The sequence below is a fragment of the Pteropus vampyrus genome, unplaced genomic scaffold (assembly GCF_000151845.1).
Source record: "Pteropus vampyrus isolate Shadow unplaced genomic scaffold, Pvam_2.0 Scaffold4, whole genome shotgun sequence".
NCBI lineage: Eukaryota > Metazoa > Chordata > Mammalia > Chiroptera > Pteropodidae > Pteropus > Pteropus vampyrus.
Genome location: NW_011888785.1, coordinates 4,259,553 through 4,280,690, shown reverse-complemented (window position 1 = coordinate 4,280,690; position 21,138 = coordinate 4,259,553). Strand labels below are relative to the sequence as shown.

The 21,138-nt window shown below is 34.1% G+C and overlaps 1 protein-coding gene across 1 annotated transcript in view; it reads right to left on the bottom strand.

Moving 5' to 3' along the window:
* Window positions 1-21,138, bottom strand: part of ISPD (isoprenoid synthase domain containing) — a 247,969-nt gene that overhangs the window by 123,210 nt on the left and 103,621 nt on the right. The window contains exon 6 of the mRNA XM_011362888.2: window positions 10,911-11,008. Coding sequence (XP_011361190.1) covers window positions 10,911-11,008 — 98 coding nt within the window. The remainder of the gene's footprint in view (window positions 1-10,910; window positions 11,009-21,138) is intronic.

The window sequence follows — 21,138 nt, the reverse complement described above, 5'->3', positions numbered from 1 at the left end:
ATAGAGCAAGAGAGAGAAGGAGATGTTTAACCTAAGCAGACAAGTTCTTATAGGCTTTGGAAATAAGTTTTCGTGTAACAAGATGCCATGGATAATTTCCTGACCACAATCTCAAAGGGATATATTTGGTTCAGTTTCCCCAGAACAACAAATGCTCTGGAGTTATTATTTGGTTAAAGCCCCCAAAACAATAGACTAACCTACCTTTTGTTGTTACAAAGTAGAGTTATACTGTATGCAAACAGCTGAAATAAAATGCAACTTCAAACTCAATAATTAGAGGAAACAAATTAATAAGTATAAAATGATGTTTTAAAAACATTATTTTTCCTATATTCAGAATCAAAAAAAAAATCAATAAAATAAAGTAAAATTACAGAGAATAAGCTTTAAAACTATGTCTCAATTTTAATAGCGGAAGAAAATTAGTACATACATACATCAAAATCAGCTGTTGAAGGTTAAAAACTATAATCTACATGCCAAAGAACAATTTTTTCAGCTTTTTATAAGGATTTTCCTTCTAAACATATTTATCATGTGTGTAAAATCAATTAATTTCCTAAATTAGAAACCTGACTTTGACAAATACATGCCCAAGGCTAGATGTTGGCCATTCTTTTGGTTTACTTGTTTAACTCAGTATAACAGTTGTCTAGAACTTGTGAACATAGCCCTCATTCCTAAGTGGACAATGTGCAATATCATTTTCACAAATTAACCATCTGGTTCCTTTAAGGAAAAGTCATATTTCAATATGTCTCTGTGTCTCAAAGATATACACAGATATAAAAGGTGAAGATATATTAAGTATGTAAAGAAAAAGTAGAGGAAGTGGCATTTAAGGAAGATTATACTTACTCTCTCATTAATAACCATACTCTAAAATCACGACAACCAATTATAATTATAAACTCTTAATTTTATTAGATACAGCATGGACATAATTAATACCATCCCAAGCTACTAGGTGGTCCAATATTTTTGAATTTTGAACCTTCTTTTTACCTCTAGAAAACTGATCAGGAAATCTGGCTAACATCCCAAACAAACAGAATGAATTTAGTTGGATGGTCGTCAGCTAGTTTCTGCAGTCCTGTACATACACCAAAACCACATATTCTAACCGAATTAATTGTGGTGGGATGTTCAGAATCAGGGGATCAATAGGAGTGTTTACAATGAGATTTGTTATTACACTGTACTTCATAGTGTTCAGCTTCAAAAAATAAAAATCTTATATCTCTAAACTAAAATATTTTGTTATGTGTCAAAATAAGCATAAAACAACCCCATTTTGAATGAGTCTTACAATGCTGCTATGACTTAATTTGTTGTTTCTTTTATTTCTGCTTTTCTTCTTAGTTCATTTGCTATTTTTGATGTTTTGTTTGACTAATATGTCATACGCCAAATTTAGTTCAGTCTGTAAGAAAAGGCAGACATCCATACACTGGACATAACCCTGAGGGCATTAGGAAAAATAAACTAGGTATCACAGAGAGCCTTGAAAAAAATCGAAGCATGCTTTACACCCAGGAAAACAAATGATTTTCAGACATATCCTGCTTGTCATTTGTGGTTACACAAAACAATAATTAAATCATGTGCTCCAGGAAACAGGAAGGCGTGGATAAGCAAAATACATGAAAAGCCCCTATAGTCCATGTTTGTTCAGAACATAGATCAGCATTCTTTAGAAGCTCTATTTATTTTATTACAGGAATGAAAACTGGGTTGAAGACACAAGTGTTTTTAGGGGTTAATATGATATCTGAAAACATTTAAATACTATATGTCTTCTTCTAAACAATTTTACTTTTAAGAAACAACAGCCAACCTAATATTTTTATAGATGTAAATTAGATCATGTCATCATTTCCAGCTAAAGTCTTCTATTGCTTCGTTTTGCTTTTAAGACAAAATATAATAGTAGCGGCAGTAGTGGTGGTGGTAATAATAGCCTTAGTAGGCTTAATATAGCTTACAAGGCTGCATCTAGGTCTGTCCCCATCTCTGTCCTCACCTCCTGCCACTCTATCTCAATCCCAATCACTTCACTTGAGCCACAGAAGTCTTATTTAAGCCACCATGAATGATGATATTTATGTGCCTTTCATACACCATTCTGGTTGGATTTCTCTTTTAATAGGTAACTCCTGATTACCCTTTAGACTCAATGAATGGCACATCCACCAAGAGACTGCAGCTCACTTCCCTTCGCTCCCGATTTCAATCATTTTCCAGGGCTCTCTTACATGAGCACACAGTTTACTTATTCCTTAGAAAATTACAAATTAAACATATTTTTTAATTTCTTTACTGTTTTATCCCTGACTTAACAGTATGTTCCTTGAGGACGGAGAATAATACTTGCTCCCTATATCTAGTGACTAAATCATTTATTATTTGGTAAATAAATTAGTGAATTAAGGAACTAATGAAAAACAGATCACATCTTCCTTCGTATGAACTCCTTACTACTCTCAGCACAGTAAACTTTCAGCATAAACTATTCTTCAACATTTGTTGAGAGTTGGGAAGAAGGGGAGCCACTGTCTGCTACTCTAATGTATCTCTGGAGACCTCTACCTCCAAAGCAAATAGGTTCCATGAAATACTTCAAACTCCTTAAGAAATCAAAGAAGGACTATAACAAGCCTGATAATAAAGCCCTGAAATTTAAGTGTAAGTATGAGATTTAAGAAAGGTGCATGTGTATAAAAGGTGTGGGGTTATCCCTTACCCAGTTAGCTCTTTTTTTAGTTAACGACCTCTTCCATGTATTTGGTGAGTCAGAGTTTAGACAGTCAGTTCACCTCTAAAGTATATCTCAATTATCTAGCAAAGTATACCCAATCTCTTCCTTTAGTTTCAATGGGAACCATTTTTTTTTTCTTTTCATGCCAGTAAAACAGTTCTCCCATTGTGTGCGGAGCAGCTGCACACCCACACTGATCTGCCCTACAGGTGCCAGGGTTTCAATAGGTGACTTCATCCTTTTTAAATGTTCTTTTCAAAGTGAGACAAAAACTCGGAGAGGTAAAAATGTTGGAATACTTGACATTTTGTGTTTGTCTGTAAGACATGGGCTGAAAAATGCCACCAGATAAAGCTGCCCTTATAAGGAGAGAGAAAAATTATATAAAACTAGATAATTTCTTTTCGAAGGGGACTTCTTTCTGACCTTAGGTATAAGCCCTCTGTCAAATTTTAAAATCTGTCTTTTATTTCTTTTATTTCACCTTTCCTTAGAAGGCTATTAAGTAGTAGAAATCATAATGAATCAACTAGCACCTGCACTCATGAGTTATATGATCTTAGGCAAACCATGAAACCACAAGAATTCCCTATTTCTATTTATAAAATGAAGGGGAAAGTCATGTCATGTTATTTTAAAAGATTAAGGTACATAGCACTGTCTCTGGCCCATAGAAAGAACTCCAAAATTGCCGGCATTGTGGCTGTTTGAGAGAAAATGTTCTGATAAGTCCTAGTATGGTTTAATAGTTTTTAGGCAAGTTTAGAAGCCATAATAGATTTAGCAGAAATGAATGATAACTCCCTTTCCGAGGTCAACCGAGATTCTCTAAATTAGCAGGACACACAAATCGCAGTTTTAGAAGTTCTACATCATCTCCTACTTAAAAAAAAAAAAAATAATAATATATTTCCTCAAAGGCAGATATTACAATTAAGAGGCAGTTGAGAAACAGTGGTATTTTTTTTTCTTTTGAATATCTGTATACAAGAAGGATTTCAAAAACCAAAAACCTATAGATAACATCTACCACAGAACCAATATTTGTGGGTAGGGTTAAACTGCCAGCAACTATAAAGAGCCACACAGTTTAAGAAACTGTGCAGGAGAAAGTAGAGTAAAAAAAGGAGCCAACACATACACACAAACACACACACACGCACGCACGCACACGCACACGCACACACACATGCGCACACACACACACACACACACACACACACTCATCTCTGGGTAGCTTATCAGGCCATTCTGGAAACAGTAGCAGAATAGAGGAGACATCTTTGTAGGTTCCAATTCAAAGGGTGAAAATAAAGGAGCCACATAAAGCCACATATCATTCTGCTGGGATATCTGGGTGTCTGTCTGGGAGTAAAGAACACTCACAGCTAATAAAGGGAAGCACAGATCAAAGCACCAGCCTGAGAAGAAGTCTAGATTGACAAAGAGAGGTGCACTATGAATGAAGAAAGAGAAGACCCAGGTAAAGTAGGAGGGCAACAGAGGCAGAAGCTCAGAAAGAACATGACCATCTCTTTCCATTTGTTCCTGAAAACAACTGAAAAAGGAGCATTATGCCATTAAGCCAAAAAATTATTATGATCCACTCCTTCCTCCTAAAAATAGATAAAATTCTCTTACTTAAAAGGGAGAACATTGAGAGGATCTTGAGAAATCTCATATAAATTTAATATATGAAATAAAAGGGGGTAAGGAGCAAAATAATAGGGACAACATAATGTCCCTATAGGCAATACATGCACATTGGAAAGATATGATCACAAAACAGATGAAAATGGCAACCCAACATTTAATAATAAGCTAAAAGAATTAAGAAATGATAGAACTATAAAAGTAAGAATTGGAATAAATCAGAAATTGATTAGAACAAGAGAATTGAAAAAATAATGTTTCAGAAATGAAGAGTAAATTAGAAAGAATACAAAATTGAATAAATATAATATATAATGCCTAAAGAGAAATTTAAGATTGGAAGTATGAAATTTTTTAAATCAAAAGATATTTAAGAAACCCAAGAGAAAGTACTAGCTATAAAAATGGGCAAGGAATATATAACCTTCATGAAATAGAAACCTTTGAAAAAGAAAACAGGAAATACTAAAAACAATAATGCCATAAAAAGTTTAATGAAATAAAAGATGTGAAATTTTATACACACAATAAAAACTCTGTGTACACAGGAATATTAACCCAAAATGGCCAATACTGAGAAAATTCTAGTAAAAATAACTTTTCAAGGAAAAAATATGTCCTTGGGCATTGAGGAGAGACCAAGTCATTTATAAGACAAAGGAAATCAGATTTTCATCGCACTTGATCTAAACGCTTTATGATAGAAGACAATGGAGAGGCATATTTAAAATTCTCAAGAAAAATTTTTTGAAGCAAAATTTTTTTTATCTAGCTAAATAAATCTGTAGGTATTCATCCACAGAAAAATTTTATTCCTATGCAAGAACTTGAGAATACTGCATCCAGGAGCTCTCCCTAGGAAATCTATCAGAGGATTAGTTTCAGAGAACCAAAATGATTTGCAAGATATCATATATTGCTTCATGGTGAACATTAAACATATATTTACTTACAAAAGAAGGAATAAATAATGGTTTTGAAGAATAAATAACAGTATATAATAACACATGAATGGGAGAGTATATAAAATGTAAGTATTGACTGCAAATATAAAAATATATTAATTTAAATTAGATACTGAAAAAGGGAAAGTAGGAGGAAGAAGACATTACTTAATATCAATGTTGCCCAGAATAGAGAACCATTATGTAATAATCAAAATATTAAGGTTAATAAATAAAATACAAAGGTATTTTATAACAATATTAATATGAAGGTAGTGCTCAAAGGGGAGGGAGGAAGAAACCTTAATAAATGTCAGGAGATATATATCACATAGATACAAAAACTAGAATAAATAAACCTTAAAATTTTGAAAAACTGGTTATTTATAAAAGAGAAAGGCAACAGGATACAGAATGCAGGGATAAAAGTTATACTTCTTTGAACACAATTTGCTTTGTAGATTTCATTTTGACACAACAAAATTTCATACCTAATTAGAAAACATTTATTTTTTTTTTAAAAAAAAGCAGTGCCTAAAAATAAAATCAGAAAAATAATGCAAATGATTTTGTGTATTCAGTTAGTGGCATAACCATTCAAAAGTACTGTTCTGAATGATTTCAAAATACTAAAAAAAATCTTTAAAAAATTAGTCATTCTTTTATCTGTTGGAATGTGAAAATTTTCTAGGATGGTTTATATGGGATAGAATTGCATTTTATTCTGGACATTATACTCATTCCTTGGTGAGAGTATGTCCTCACACCATTAGGTTTGGCTAGATAGCTCCTCTTGCCTGTCACTGATTCCAAAATGATTCAGATTTTTCTGATCAACTCTGGCATTTTTCATATAGAATTTCCAGTAGGCTCAAGGACTAAAGAATTACAGTTCACATGGATGATGATTTCACTAAGGGAAATCTTGGGTACAATAAGGCAAATTTTTGATATTCAGAGAAGACAGACATATACGGTACTGCCTCACATGCCACAGAAATCTAGGATGGCCATGTCAGTGGGCATTTTCTTTTTCAACTTAGTAACAGGTATAAGTTTGTGGTAGGCAACCTCTATAATAGACCCCCTAATGATTCCTATACTTTCCAATAATTCACAACCTCGTATAATTCCCTCCTCTTGAATTTGGGTTGAAAATAATGACTTGCTTCAAATGAATAGAATATGACAGAAGTGATGGGATGTCACTTCTAAGATTAGGTTACAGAATTACTGTGCCTCCCATCCTAAATGCCATGTTGTGAGACAGCAATATGGAGAGGTCAACATGGTAGGGGACTGAGGCCTGCCAACAATCACACATTTAAATTTGGGTCCAGAATCCATTTGCACATCAAGTCTTCAGATAAGACTACAGTTCCAGCCTATAAAGATAACTTCATTGTAACCAAATGAAAAACCTTGGCCAAAGGAACCCAGTTAAGCTATGTCTAGATGCCTGAGCCACACAAAATATGAGCTAATATATGTATTATTTACAGTCACTAAATTTTGAGATAATTGGTTATGCAGCAAACATAGTACAATATATAATATTCAACTCTGTAATAACAAGTCATGATCATTTATGCATCTGTTTATCTATTCAACTTTCGACGAATGTCCCCGCTGTATTAATGCTGCATCAGACCTCAAATGCAGTTGGAGAGTGTCTCATAGAACATAATAGAAGGGTACATAAATAAGACTATAGGAAAAGGGTAGGCAGGAAAAGCTCCCGAGGGAAAATGGCATCCTAGGCGAAGGCTCTGGAGGTATAAAAGTAATATCTAATTTACGAAATTGAAAGAAGTGGAGCTGGCCTGAAGAGTAAACAATGTGGAATGTGCAGGGTTATCTGGTGTGGGTACCAATTAAGAGGGCAGATTTTGATATCACAGGAATGCAAGTGCATCTCCATGTTCCTGTTCTGCCACTTCATAGGGACAGTTTAGACATCCTCCCTGTGCCTCAGTTCTCTCACTTGGGAAATAATGATGCTAGTAATTATGTCAGAAGATTTAGAGCATATGGTATGATACCTAGCACAAAATAGGTGCGGAAAATTGGTGGCTGTCATTATTGCTGTTTTTGCTATTTTTATTAGCAGTATTAGTAATGTGAGAGATCTTATAAGACATGGCAAGGAATGTTTGTATTAATTCGGGAGCAATGGAAAGCCAAGAAACAGATATATGTGGAGAATGACGTGGTAAAATATACAATTTATAACCATCATTCTAACAGCCATGTGAAAAGTGAATGTGAGACGGGCAAGACTGGAGGCTAGAGGCCAATTATCAGATTGTTGTGATAATCCAGACAAGAGCTAGGACAGTGGCAGTAGTGATGAGGACAAGAAAGGGACACGTCTGAGGGATATTGAGGGGGAGAACTCAATTGTTTTGGAATTTGATTTACTTTGGGAATGAGACACAGAATGAGTCAAAGATTATACCAGGTTGAGGGAACTAGGCAAATGACACACATTTTCAGATACTGAAACCTTAGCTGATAGAGGAGGATAGGATTGGCTGGAATGAGAATTTGTGAGTGTGAAATATTGCTGACATTTAAGTTTGGTAGTCTAAGGAATTTTTTATTGAATTTATAGAATTAAACAAAGAGCTAGAGAATAATTTTGTCTATAGCAAACAGGATATATACAGCCATCAGCATGGTTTCCTAGAAAATTCCACTCAACTAATGTACAGAAATTTAAAAATTATAAACAGAATCCTTCAAAAGAAACTAAGAAGCCAAGAATGCAAAGAAGGATCAGAAAAATAAGATGTTACAAAATCCAAAGGATGACATTTCCTCTAGAAGAAAGTATTAGATAAGAGAGTCAAGTCCTACAATAAATCAAGGTAAAGACCAATAAATGCCTTGTGGATTGTGTGCAGGGAGGCCACTGAAAACTCTCTGAGAGCAGTTCCTATAGAAGCTTACGGTAGCAGTCAGATGGCGATGGGCTGAGGAATGAGAAGGTAAATTATTCTAAAGAAATTTGGCTTCAGGGTAACCTTGGTTAAGAGAGAAATGTTTGTTTGTTTCATTTTAATTAATGGAAGGAACTGGAATATGTTGTAAAGTTTATGGGAGTGGGGGAGAGAAGCGGCGGGGGGGGGGGGGGCGGGGGCAGGGAGGGGGCGACCAGAGCCTGGGAGAGCATAAACAGCCTTAATGAGAGGATGGCTACAGACCCAAGATTCTTTAGAGGTTTAGTGCCAGGAAGATAAGGATGTCCCCATATGCGAGTGTATAATTCCACTCTGAAGGTGAAGACAAGATTATACCTAAAAGTGGAGGAAAAGATGGTAGAGTGAGACCAGTGGTTCTCTACTAAAGGGTTATTTTGCCCCTCTCCAGGTACATTTAGCAATGTCTGGAAAATTTGGGGTTGGTACAGCTACGGGCTGAGGGTAATACTGGCATCTAGTCGGTAGAGGCCAGGGATATTGCTAAACACTGTAAATGCACAGGGAAGGCCCTCACAACAAAATATCATCTAAACCAAATGCCAGTAGAGCAGAGGTTAACAAAATCCAGGTCAGACATTTGAGGAGGTTTAAAATATTCACTGCAGAGAATGAAGAGCTGACTATAGAACCATGGCATGGTTGCTTTAAAACATTCAGTGCCCACTGGAAAATAGAGACCAGTGTTTTTTAACATCAACAATCTGCACGGCTATATAATTTTCCTCAGAAGTATTAAGATTGAGTAAAGGCTTAGAGAAGTGAAAAGTTAAAATTAATACATGGACGGAGTTTTACCAAGTGGGTGCATTCAAAGGACAAGAGAATTGAGATATTGATAGAAGACCCATGATCCACTGAAGTGACAGATTATGGATTCTAAACTAGGTAAGGAATGGTATAAAACAAAATGTAGCTGACAGAACAGAAAAAATAGGAGGCCCGGAGTTTCCTGTAAATTTGAAATATGTGCAGTAGGAGTAATTTAGTAAAAGATATGGAATGACAAAATATGGTAGTCAGAAGTTGAGAAATAGCCTTAGTATTTATTTTTCGATACAGTTAATATGATGGCAATATCCAGACTGGACCCAATGCGTAAGTAGATGAAGTACACTAAAAATGAAGTTCACTGGCAGTGAGAAGAATATGAACCTGAGAGGCCAGGATGATAAATCACACAAGGCCAGAAATGTACCCATGTATATTCCTAAATCCCATGTCATTTCATCACTAAACAATATACAGGAAAAGCAGCTACAAAAAGTGAGTATTATAATAATTATAACCAAAAGACTCCTTGCAGGGTCTAACACTAGAAAGGCCAATCAAGGAATTAGTCACACAGATTCCAACAGCTAGGAACTCAACAGTTATAGAAAAACCCAACTCTCTAAACTCAGGGTTGGTTGATAGCCAGAATCCCAATACTATTCTTTCAGGTCCCATCTTACTGGCTTTTACATTAATTGGCTAAAGAATGAATGAGATTATCCAAGAGTAAATTGGCTATTTCTGAGGCAAAAGGGTGCTTCAATGGGTCAGGCAATGGGAAGTTACCTACCTTTAAATATTCTGCAAGATGCAGCAGTGAAATTGGAGCACAGAACTTAGGAAGAGATTCTGAACAAGTGGACTGAAAATAGAAAGTATAGAACACATGCTAAAATTTCCAAGGATGGAGGAGGAATGCCCACGAAGTCAATGGATAAAAGCAACACAGAGAAGGAAATTGTAGTTGAACCTTTATGCCTAAAAGACAGCTGAGATAGTTCTTATATTCTTCTCAGCTTTGAGCTGTTGCTCTAAAGGCTACTGGTAGAATTTAGCACTGACTGCCATCAAAACCCCCGGGGGTGGCTTGTTAAAAACTAAGATTCCAGGACTGAAGTTTGGGAACTAGTAGTATCTGCTAGTTAATACTGCCATGCCTCTGTCTCAACTCATCTTCGAAACTTTGATTATTATAGTCCCTGTTCATTGGAAACTTACTACAAGGCAGATGCACTTCTAAGCATTTTGAATATATTTATCTTATTCAACCTTCCCCCAAAATTTACAATGTAGATGTTATTAACATTTTCAATTTAAGATAAGGAAATTAGGCAATAAAGCTGACTTTTGAGCAAAAGCAGTCTGATAACAGAGCCTGTTCTCTTTCCAACATTGCTAGCATGATAAATTAGCTAACTAAAATGAACCTTTTCCTTTGGCTTTTAACTATCATTTTATTTTGTATATTGTTAAAAAGTCATTGCATGTTCATCATAAGCTCTGATTAGTGGTTATACATATTAATGAAAACAAAGAAACTAAATTTAATAAAATCAGCTTGGCAAACTAAACATTTCAAAACACAAAGTTGTCATAAAAATCCATAATAGACGTACTTGCTGGTAAAAGTTGTAAATATGGACCTCCTCGCACTTATTACTACTTTTTCCATTTCCTTAGTCCTAATATTAGATAAGTTTACCCAGAAAGTTGATCAGTTCAGAGAATAAGGGGGAAATAAAATAAAATGAACATTCACCTCTTCAACATCATGAAACTCAATATCTGAATACTTACATTTAATTCATTTTTTAGCATCTCTTCAAAATGATGACCTACATGTTCTTCATCTTCTTCTGTGTCCATAACTATGCAAATCTGTTCTGAAATTCTTTCTGAGATAAAAAATTTAAAAACAATTTAAGTTTCAAACAGAAAATGGAACAAAGCCCTAGTCTAGTATGCCAAAACCTATGCTTACTTGCAGTTCATAACTATTGAAAAATAGGGAGGTTTTAGCTTTAGACCAAGTAGAGTGACTTGGACTACACACTGAGATGTCTTTGACTCTTTTAATCCCAAATTCATAAATCTATGCATTTTACACTTTGTAGGTAGCTAACTAGGACATGTGTAAAGCGACAGAAAGAAGAGATCCTAGGATACATTTGAAAGGGTATAAATGGAGGTGATAGCTATTTAGTTTGCCCATTCGATCCTTCCATGTTTATAAGGAGCGTCCCAGAATCTGATAAAATCCCATCTCCCAGGAAGATCTCCTTTTAAGACAGTCTTCTGTGTGCAGCTCATTGTGCCACCTGGTGTCCTGGTTAAGTACAGCGTTTTCCTTGGCATCTCTATATTCAGTCAATTCAATACAATTAAGTTCCTGCCTGTTTAACTATTACAAGTAAAAATAGCCAAATGGATTGTCTTCAAATTTGGAAGGCTTATTTGACATGATTTGATTTAAAAACATAAGTGATATGACATAGTAATATTCACCTTTGTGTCCTTTCCCAAAAGATGTGCAGTCCTTCTCTACAGTAGACAGATCTGAAGTACTAAGAAATGGCTAATTGCTGCCAGCTAAGAAGACGGTGTATGGTATTATGTCATAGATAAGGGAAAAAAATGTAATTTTAAATAGGAATCTCAAATGAAAAGTTAGTTTGATTAACATTTGACTTAGCTGCTTCTTTTATGGGTGACTCTTTATAAAATGCTTTAAAAAAAAAATTGATCTAGCAATAGTTAATGATTCTTCCAAGCAAAGCTGAGGAGGACAGACCGTTTAAAATAACACCAGTTAATAGTACTATTACTAACTACCTCCCACTTACCAAGAGCTACGTGCTATATTAGTGTCATCCTCATGATGACCATGCAAAACAATCTATATAACAGATTCAAAAACTTGACCAGAGAAATGAAGAAACTTGCCCAATATTATAACGTTATGAGTAGTAGAAAAAGGATTCAAATCCAAAGAAATTAGGCTTACAAATACAGTTATTCTACAGCACTAAAATGAGGAGAGGAAAAAGACATTTATTGAATATCAAGCATTTGCATATAAAAGGCCCTAAAGCCTTCATAGTCATTATTCCATTTAATGCCTCAAAATAAATGTCTTATTAGCTAAACATTATAATTCCTGTTTTTATTCACAAGGATGTTAAAATACAGATCTTTCCAAAGCTTGTATCTTTTCTATCATGCTGCCTACCTCGTAATCATTTCTGTAAAGAAATATAATGTATTCTTATTTTCTTGTACCCCACAATTCAAGAAAATTAAATATATATAGATGTGACATGTAATACTTCTGTTACTGAAAATTTTAGTCAGTGTGCTCTGTACTCATGCAATGTTCTCATAGGTTATTCTGACATATGTTTCTACTCCTAAGGGCAAGATTATCCAACAAGAATGATAAAGGAAAATAAGAAATTTTGACCCTTACTGTCGTTAGTTTTCTGAATCTCCATATAAGTAATCAACTATTACAAAAATTCTTTAATTTTTATTTGAAAACATTGATTTTATTGAAATAATGTTGTATGAAGAGGATTGGTAAAAAATAACTAGAAAATGCTTGATTAATAAATTATAATACATTATTCTCTGTAAAAATAAGACATGAAAAAAGAAAACTATACATAAATACAGTAATTCAAATGAATTGACAGGATACTTCTATTCTGGACACAGATCTGCTACACTTAGCTACATCAAAATTATTTCATTTCCTTAGGACTCGGTTTACTCGTCTGTAAAGTTCCTACCAATTTTAAAATGTTTTTAATTCTAAGTAACATGATCCTAATAAAATTAAAACATAATTTAGAAGAGAAATGGATGATCCAGATAGTATGTCAATCAGTTTGTATCTCTCAGAACAATGATGTTCCACATATGTCAATCAGTTTGTATCTCTCAGAACAATGATGTTCCACATTGATGTTCCATATCATTGTTCTGAGAGATACAAACTGATTGACATATCAGATAAATCTTTATAATAAAAATGAGGTCGGGTCTCACTCTTGAAAGATTAATAGATTTTGCTGAGGAACTGAAGTGGGGCTTTGAAAGTAATTAAGGGAGATAAGATGAAAAATATTTTTAATGTATTGAGGTAGGGAGACTATGGGCATAAACTTAGTGAGGCAGAAGACAAGATAAGTACTCGAAAGCCATGGAATAATTCAGTAGTGAACTATAAAGTAGGACACTTGGTGAAACCAGATCATGTAGGTTGTATGCTGTCTTGAATATTGTATTGTCACAAAAGTTTTAGATTCCAAGATAACTAGCATACAAGCAGTGGTCTGAAAATTAAGTTAATACAAACACATGCATTGTAAAATTAAATGTGTAGAGAAATTTGAACTTTGCAATGTCCTAGCAAAAACTGAGACAGTTATATTTTCAAATACACACACAAAATTATAAAATTAAATAGAAAAAGCATAAAAAAGTATATGAGAATAATAAAAGATCTTACATTATGGGATTTTTAAAATGTTTCCTGTTACATGGGAACTGTAAAGATGCTTAACTGTGAGATTTTAATGAGGATTAAATGAGTTAGTATGTATGTGTAAAGTTATGTAGAGTACCTGATACAAGTAAATCCCCAATAAATGTTAAAAAAATAACTGTTTTTGTTGCTTTGGTCCTATATATTCAATAAGAATATAAGTTAAGATTCCTTTTGTCTACTCAAAATAGAATACATTTCTAACTTCAAACTATCCCTGTGGTCTTAATATTTCAGAGTTTGGTAAATAATCTATATCACCTTTGTCCTACTAAACAAACTTTCTTTCCAAATTTCGGTTTTACCAAACATACATAGTTATGTGTAATAATGGAATATACATCTTGAGTAATAAACAATCCTATGTTTTCATCCATGAATTCCTTTAAAACTAAAATGGATATCTTCTAGTTTGTATTGTTCATTTCTCAGTTTGCACATTAAATCTAAGTTAAAGAATTTTACGTGATTTCTATTAATAATTACATGAACATGCACTGACAATCTTAACTGGGAATGTTAATGCACTTAAGATCTTCATCAAAAAAAGACAATAGCAATGATTGTACTTGTTCCATCGATGGAAGACCAAAATAAAAAAGCATGTAGCTATAGGAACAGGGCTCAAATAAACTGAACCTCAATTCACCAGTTATTCTATTATCCCCCAATTCACAAAGAAAAGAAAAATATATATAGCATTTAAAAGTCTTTTTTTTTCATGAAGTACAAAACTCCTTCCAAGCATAATATGATTAATCTTTATTATTTCTCAAAGCAAAGTGTTTAACAACTTCCTTGAGGTTAATGATGAAATCAAAACAAAAATAGGAGCCTTTAGAATTCTTAATCTGCTGTTCTAACTATTAATAAAGCATGTCTTAGAAACTTTTAGAGGTTAAAATAAACAAAACAAAAGCACTGAGGAGAACCACAAAACCATGTTACTTCCCAGAATCAAAAAAAATTCTAACACAAGAATCTAGTCTTTGTTCTCTCCCCAGAAAAGACTTAAGGATAAATTAGAAAAATACTAAAATTAACATTAAATCATACCTGACTCTGAGTTTTAGTTTTCACACTACCTTCTCTTTTTAAAATAGGTTTTTAAAATTTTCCTAAAAGGACATTTGTGGCACATTATGAAATATTTTGATAACTAAACCATTAGGGTACATCTCCCCAAAATTATTTTTAACATGTACTAATTTAAACTGAATAACTTCAGTTATATACAGCATCTGAGTGTCACATAGCTCAGTGTGACTTAACAGAGAGAAAATTCAAAATGGAATAAGTCTACAAGTTAGTATTAAAAGCTGTAAGTATTAATAAGTACACATTTTTCAGTTAATACCTCATCCTCATGCATGATCCTTTTATACAATACCTTAACCACCTTTTAAATGGTCAAGGTATTGTGTACAATTGCCAATACAAGAGTTCCCCCTTATCTGCTGGGGATACATTCTAAGACCCCAGTGGATGCCTTAACCACACATAGAACTGCAACCTATATGTACTGTTTTTATCCTATATATACACACCCATAAAATTTCATTTATAAATTAGGCACTGTAAGAGATTTACAACAATAACTAATAATAATAATAATAAAATAATAAATAGAACAACTATAACAATATATTGTAATAAAAGTTATGTGAATAAGGTCTCTCTGAAAACTGGTCTGATAACTGAGATGGCTACTAAGTGACTAACAGGAAGATAGTAGCATACACAGCATGGATACCCTGGACAAAGAGATAATTCATGTCCCTGGCGAGACAAAATGAGACAGCAAGAGATTTCATCACATTAATCAGAATGGAATACAACATAAAACTTATGAATTGTTTATTTCTGCAATTTTCCACTTAATAATTTCAGACCACAGTTAACTGTGGGTAACTGAAACTGCTGATGAAGGAGAACTATTGTCATTAATAATTATACCAAAAATAAATAATACAAAACTTGATTTTACTTTGTTGGTTGTGATTAATTTTATATGTCCACTTGATAGAGCCATAGGGTGCCCTGATACCTGACCAAACATAAAATTTGAGTGTGTCTAAGAAGGTATTTTTAGATGAGATTAAATGGACATTTAATTTTAGAGACACTTAAATGGCCAGACTAATAAAGTAGATTGCCATCCCTAAAGTGGTGGGCCTTATCCAATCAGTTAAAGACTTGAAGTAAACAAAAGGTTGACCTTCTCCCAAGTCAAAGAGAATTCTTCTTAACTAAAACATTGATTCTTCCTGGTTCTACAACAGCCTGCGGGCCTTTATACTTGAACTGGACATTGGTTTTGCAGATTTTGGACTTGCCTGCCTCCATAATCCATAATCACCTAAGGCAATTCCTGTGTGTCTGGGTGTGTGTCCTATTTGTTCTGTGTCTGTGAAAAACCCTGACTAATACACTGGCAAATAAACTGTAAGCATTCTTCAAAAGTAACAAATAGTGCCCAAGTACTAATCATAGGATTCTCACATCCTTATATTCCATACATAGAAATATATAATTACATACAACCCCTTGAGCCTCATAACTTATTTTTCAGCCAGAGCATACCATCTACATTTCTTTGGACTAATGTACATGTTCTCCCTGTCTGCAGGGCCATTTTATGTCCTTCCCTAATTCTCCAATAAAGTCCACCTCAAGCATCATCTGCTTTAATAACTATAGGCAAGATGGGTACATTTTGTATTTTGTACATAGATATATAGATGTAATTTGGTGGGGATTGGGAGTCAGAGAAGAAAAATGTAGAGAGGTAACAAAACCACCGGGGATACTTTTTTGAAACTACAATACTCCACATCTCCAAATCCCCAATTCTAATACTCAAAGATATCTCTCTCAAGCACACATAAGCACACACCCAGGATTCTCTTTACATTCAGAAGAATCCTAAATCACTGTACTCTTGATTCTGACTGTTGCTGAGGAAAGGTCTTTCAGTGTAGTTTTAGAAAAGAAATCCACGTGTTCCGTGACTGTGATAAGTCTATTTACGAAGCTGTTGTTCAGGCAGTACACACCTAAAAGAGCCATGCCACTTCCTTGGACTCAGCAATCGTCCTTACAATCAGTGCGCACATGCTGATTATTCGGGACTCATGTCAGTTTTCTTTTCATTAGTGTATGCAATGGTATATGTTTCTACATTAATTTACTTTTAATCTACCTATATCATCATATTAGAAGTGAGTTCTTATAGGCATCATATTGTTGTTATGTTTTAATATCCATTCTGAAAATATTTATCTTTTAATTATGCTGAAACCATTTACTTTTAATTATCGATAATATGGAATTTAGATCAATTATTTTATGATTTACATTCTTGTTTTTTCTGTTTCATATTTCTGTTTCTTTCCTTCTTTTAGCTTATTTAAACTTTTTAGTATTCATTTTTAATTCACCTCTTGTACTTCTGACTGTATCTTTTAGTACAGGTTTCTTTTTAATGTGGTTGGTCTAGGGATTTCAAAATACATACATATCTAACCTCTCAGAGTATACATAGAATGAAATATTTTACCACTAGTATAATGTAGAAACCTAATGACAATATAGCTTCTGGCACTCTACTGCCTTTAAGTCATAGGTAGTTGTCTACAACATTGTAGCTGTCTGATAGACAGAAAATCTCATCAGAAAATGTTACTCTTGCTTTCTTTCTTAAAGTGTTTTTAAAAAGTGTTTTATTCTTTAATAATTTTTTTAAATGCATATAAAACTTGATCTTCTAGCAAGCTGCTGCTTGTATAAGTAGATCAGACAACTACAGACCAAGAAAAGATAAGTAGATCAGACAACTACAGACCGAGAAAAGATACTTAGTTTGGGGACAGAAGGACCTCAATTTGTTATCTTTGCTTTCAGTCTATAAATAGTTTGAAAAAGTAAAGAGAATTATAAGAGTCTATTCTATTTACCAATTCTGTTGCTCTCTCTTAATTCTTAATGTTTCAAGATTTTTTTCTGGCATCATTTCCTTTCTGTCTGAAGAACTTTCTTTAGATATTCTTCTAGAGTACATCTGCTGGCAAAGAATTGTCTTTGTTTTCCTTTACCTGAGATTGTCTTTATTTTACCTTCATCTCTGAAGGATTTTTTTTTTTTTTTTTGCTGGATACTGAATACTGAGTTAACAGTGTTTGTTTTTAGCTCATTAAAACTCTTGCTCTATTTTCTTCTAGTCTCTATGGTTTCTGGTGAGAAATAAAGAAACTATTGTTCACAAGCACTGCATTATTTCTATTTTCAAGATTTTTGTCTTTAGTTGTCAGCAGATTGATTATGAAGTCCTAGATGTGGATATCTTTAGGGTTGTCATGTTGGAGTTACCTGAGCTTCTTCAGTCTGCCGTTTTGTTTCTAACCAAATTTGGAAAGTTTTTATCTAGAATTTCTTTAAATGTTTTTTTCTGTACTGCACTTTCTCTTCTGCCAGGACTGAGATGACCCATTACTTTCCCACAGATGCTAAGAACTATTTATTTACTCCTAATCCCTTTTCATTCTCTAGTTCAAACTGGAAAGAAAAAAAAAAAAAAAAAAACCTGATTTAATTAACTTGAGTTGCACTTTCTCTGCCCTCAACATTCTGTTATTAAGCCCATCTAATAAGTTTTTTGTTGTTGTTGTTGTTGTTATCATATTTTTCAGTTCTAAAATTCTCGTTTGGCTCTTCTTTATAGTGCCTATGCCTTTGGTAAGACTTCCACCTTTCATTTCAAAAGCATTTCCCTTTACTTATAGCATTTTTATAATCAGTGCTTTGAAGTGTTTGTCAAATAAATCCAATATCTATGCCACCTCAGCATGGATATCTATTGATTGTCCCTTCCCATGTGAGTTTAGAATTTCTTGGTTCTTTGTATGCCAAGTGATACCGGATCACATCCTGTACATTTGGGTAATATACTCTCTTACCACAAATCTCTCCCGTACATTCCCATTGCTCTGACGTGTCCCTTTTCACGTCCCTTCTGCACTCCTACCAGAAAACTGGAGCTTTTTTTACCCCACTTTGCACACATTTCTCGTGACCACAACGGTGTCCAAGTGCAGCAACGGGAGGACAGAGGGAAAAACAGCAACAGTGTCCACCCCACTTCTTAAAGCCACAGCAACTCCACTCAGAGAGGAATTTTTATGTCTCTCAGAATGTTAGGCTTCTTCGGGCCCCCACCACTGCTCCTGTCAGTGCCGCTACTGCCGCATGATTGCTCAGGAGCTGAAGCATTAAAGTAGAAAAAAAAATTTTAAAAGAAGATATCTCTACCCTCTCTGAATATTAGAAGACCCCTTTCCTGCTCCTCTGTCCAGAATTAGGGGGCTTCTCTTGGAGCTCTGTATACTCCAAAGCCCACTTCTTAATTTTGCGCTACACTGGACCCATGTCAGGACATAGCAAGAGAACAAATGGCAAAAGTCACTACCAATTATGCAGTATTTCAAGTTTGGATCTTATTCATTAATCTTCCTGCTACTATTTACTTTGTATCCTCAAACAGTTGTTCTATATATTCTGTTCAGCTTTTATAGCTCATTCAGTGGGAGAAACAAGGTTTTTTCTTGTTGCATCTTACCCAGAACCAGAACCTTACTCATGTCTTTTTACATAACAAGTATAATAAAAATCTATGCCTAAATAAACATAAAAGAACACATTTAACAAATATTCTAAAGCTTCTAGGTGAAAATAAAACTGTAGTTTAATTGGCAGCATTTTTCTTTTCTTACTGGTATAAAAATAATATTGCTTCTTACAATTATGGCACCTTAGAGTCAAGAAACATAATAGAAATGAAGTACTTGTTACATGCCTCCCTAATCACACAAGATTGCATTGTGGATGACAGCTGCTTATCTAACAGAACATTATCCACCTTATACCAAAATAGTAAAGACAATTTAAACCTTTAAATTTAAAAATCAAAGTCACATTGTCTCATTTGCATATTAATATTAATCAGGCATGAGTTAAAAATGTTTTCCAATAGAACCCTAAATCAGATGCTTAGAGATTTAGAACTTATCCATAAAAGCTCAGCTGTTTCGCTGGTCTACAGTGTACTAAAGAAGAGAACACTAAAATACCAAAACCAATTAAGTATTCACTGAAGCATATAAGGATATAAAATAGAGGAGACAACTTCTCAGAGGGTCTGTTGTCCTTCTGTACAGGACACTTTCATGATACCGGATGCATACTATTAGCTTCAGTGGAAGAAGTGAGAGAAGACATGGAGTTTCTTTTAGCAGAGGATGCTCCTCTGCTTCTCCCTATTTCTTTGCTCCTCAAGAAATCAATAGTGGCAGAAAGGCAGGAACATTATCAGAATTCCAACCATCTACCTAGAGGGTACATCAAAGGACTCCTAGAATTATATCGGAAGGTCAAAGTTTTGAATGTATCACAGCTTTGTGTGTCAAACTCTTGAAATTCTCTCAAGTTTCAATCAAGTTGAAAATACAATAGAATTTCTTCAGGGCTTTCAATCCTCCATTTTAATGTGCTCTGCAATCTAAAACTTAGCCACTTTTGATTAGGATTCGTGGCTTGGCAAAATACATTCATGCGCAATGTGTTTTCATAAGTATTTAATTCCGGTGTCATTCTAACTTAAGTCTTTCATGGGCAACAAGAGGCATAATGTACAAATCTGAAAGTTTATGAATGAGACCAAAATCTAATTTATAATATACTCATCTTTAAAAGTTCCTCTTCTTGCCCTTGATCATTGGATTTCATGGTATACATAAAGTATACATCTTCCTTCAAAAGTTAGAAAATAAATGCAATTTGGGGTCTTCATTTAACTTCATAAAATGGTAATATGTACAATTTCCAATATGCAAAGCTTCCTCTTCATCTGATAGATGCACTGACACATTGATAAGGATCAAAGAATATCTAGACATACGCCTCCATCAATCAGTCATCAGTAGGGACTCATGAGTGCTCAGGATGGTGATTATATTTTACGAGAAACTTTAAAATTCCATGGGGGAGAGACAAAACTAAATTCTATATTAGTTCAACAAGCAAGTGGGCAAATATATCCAGAAGTCAGCCTTCATTTTTCTTAAAACCATCTAACACCATGACTTTCATCAGGGCTCATTATCCACTATACTGACCTCTTGAGCCAAAATTTTAGTGCTCTTAGGTAAATAAGAAATAACTATCAAATCCAATGGTAATCTTTTCCAAAAGATGTTTCAAGTATTAATTTATTCAAAGTGAGAGCAGTTATCTTCTATTCTCCTGTTCAGTTCCTTGAATCAAAAGCCAATCTTAAGAGTCTACTTTCTGTCTCACGTGAAAGAGTTAGTATTAAACAGAATAAAAACTGTTGATTCTTGAAATGCCTGATTTCTATCTGTAGAAAGATGCCTAAAGTTTCTCTGAACACCTTGATAGAGGAAGCTATTAGAACAGGAAGGGGAT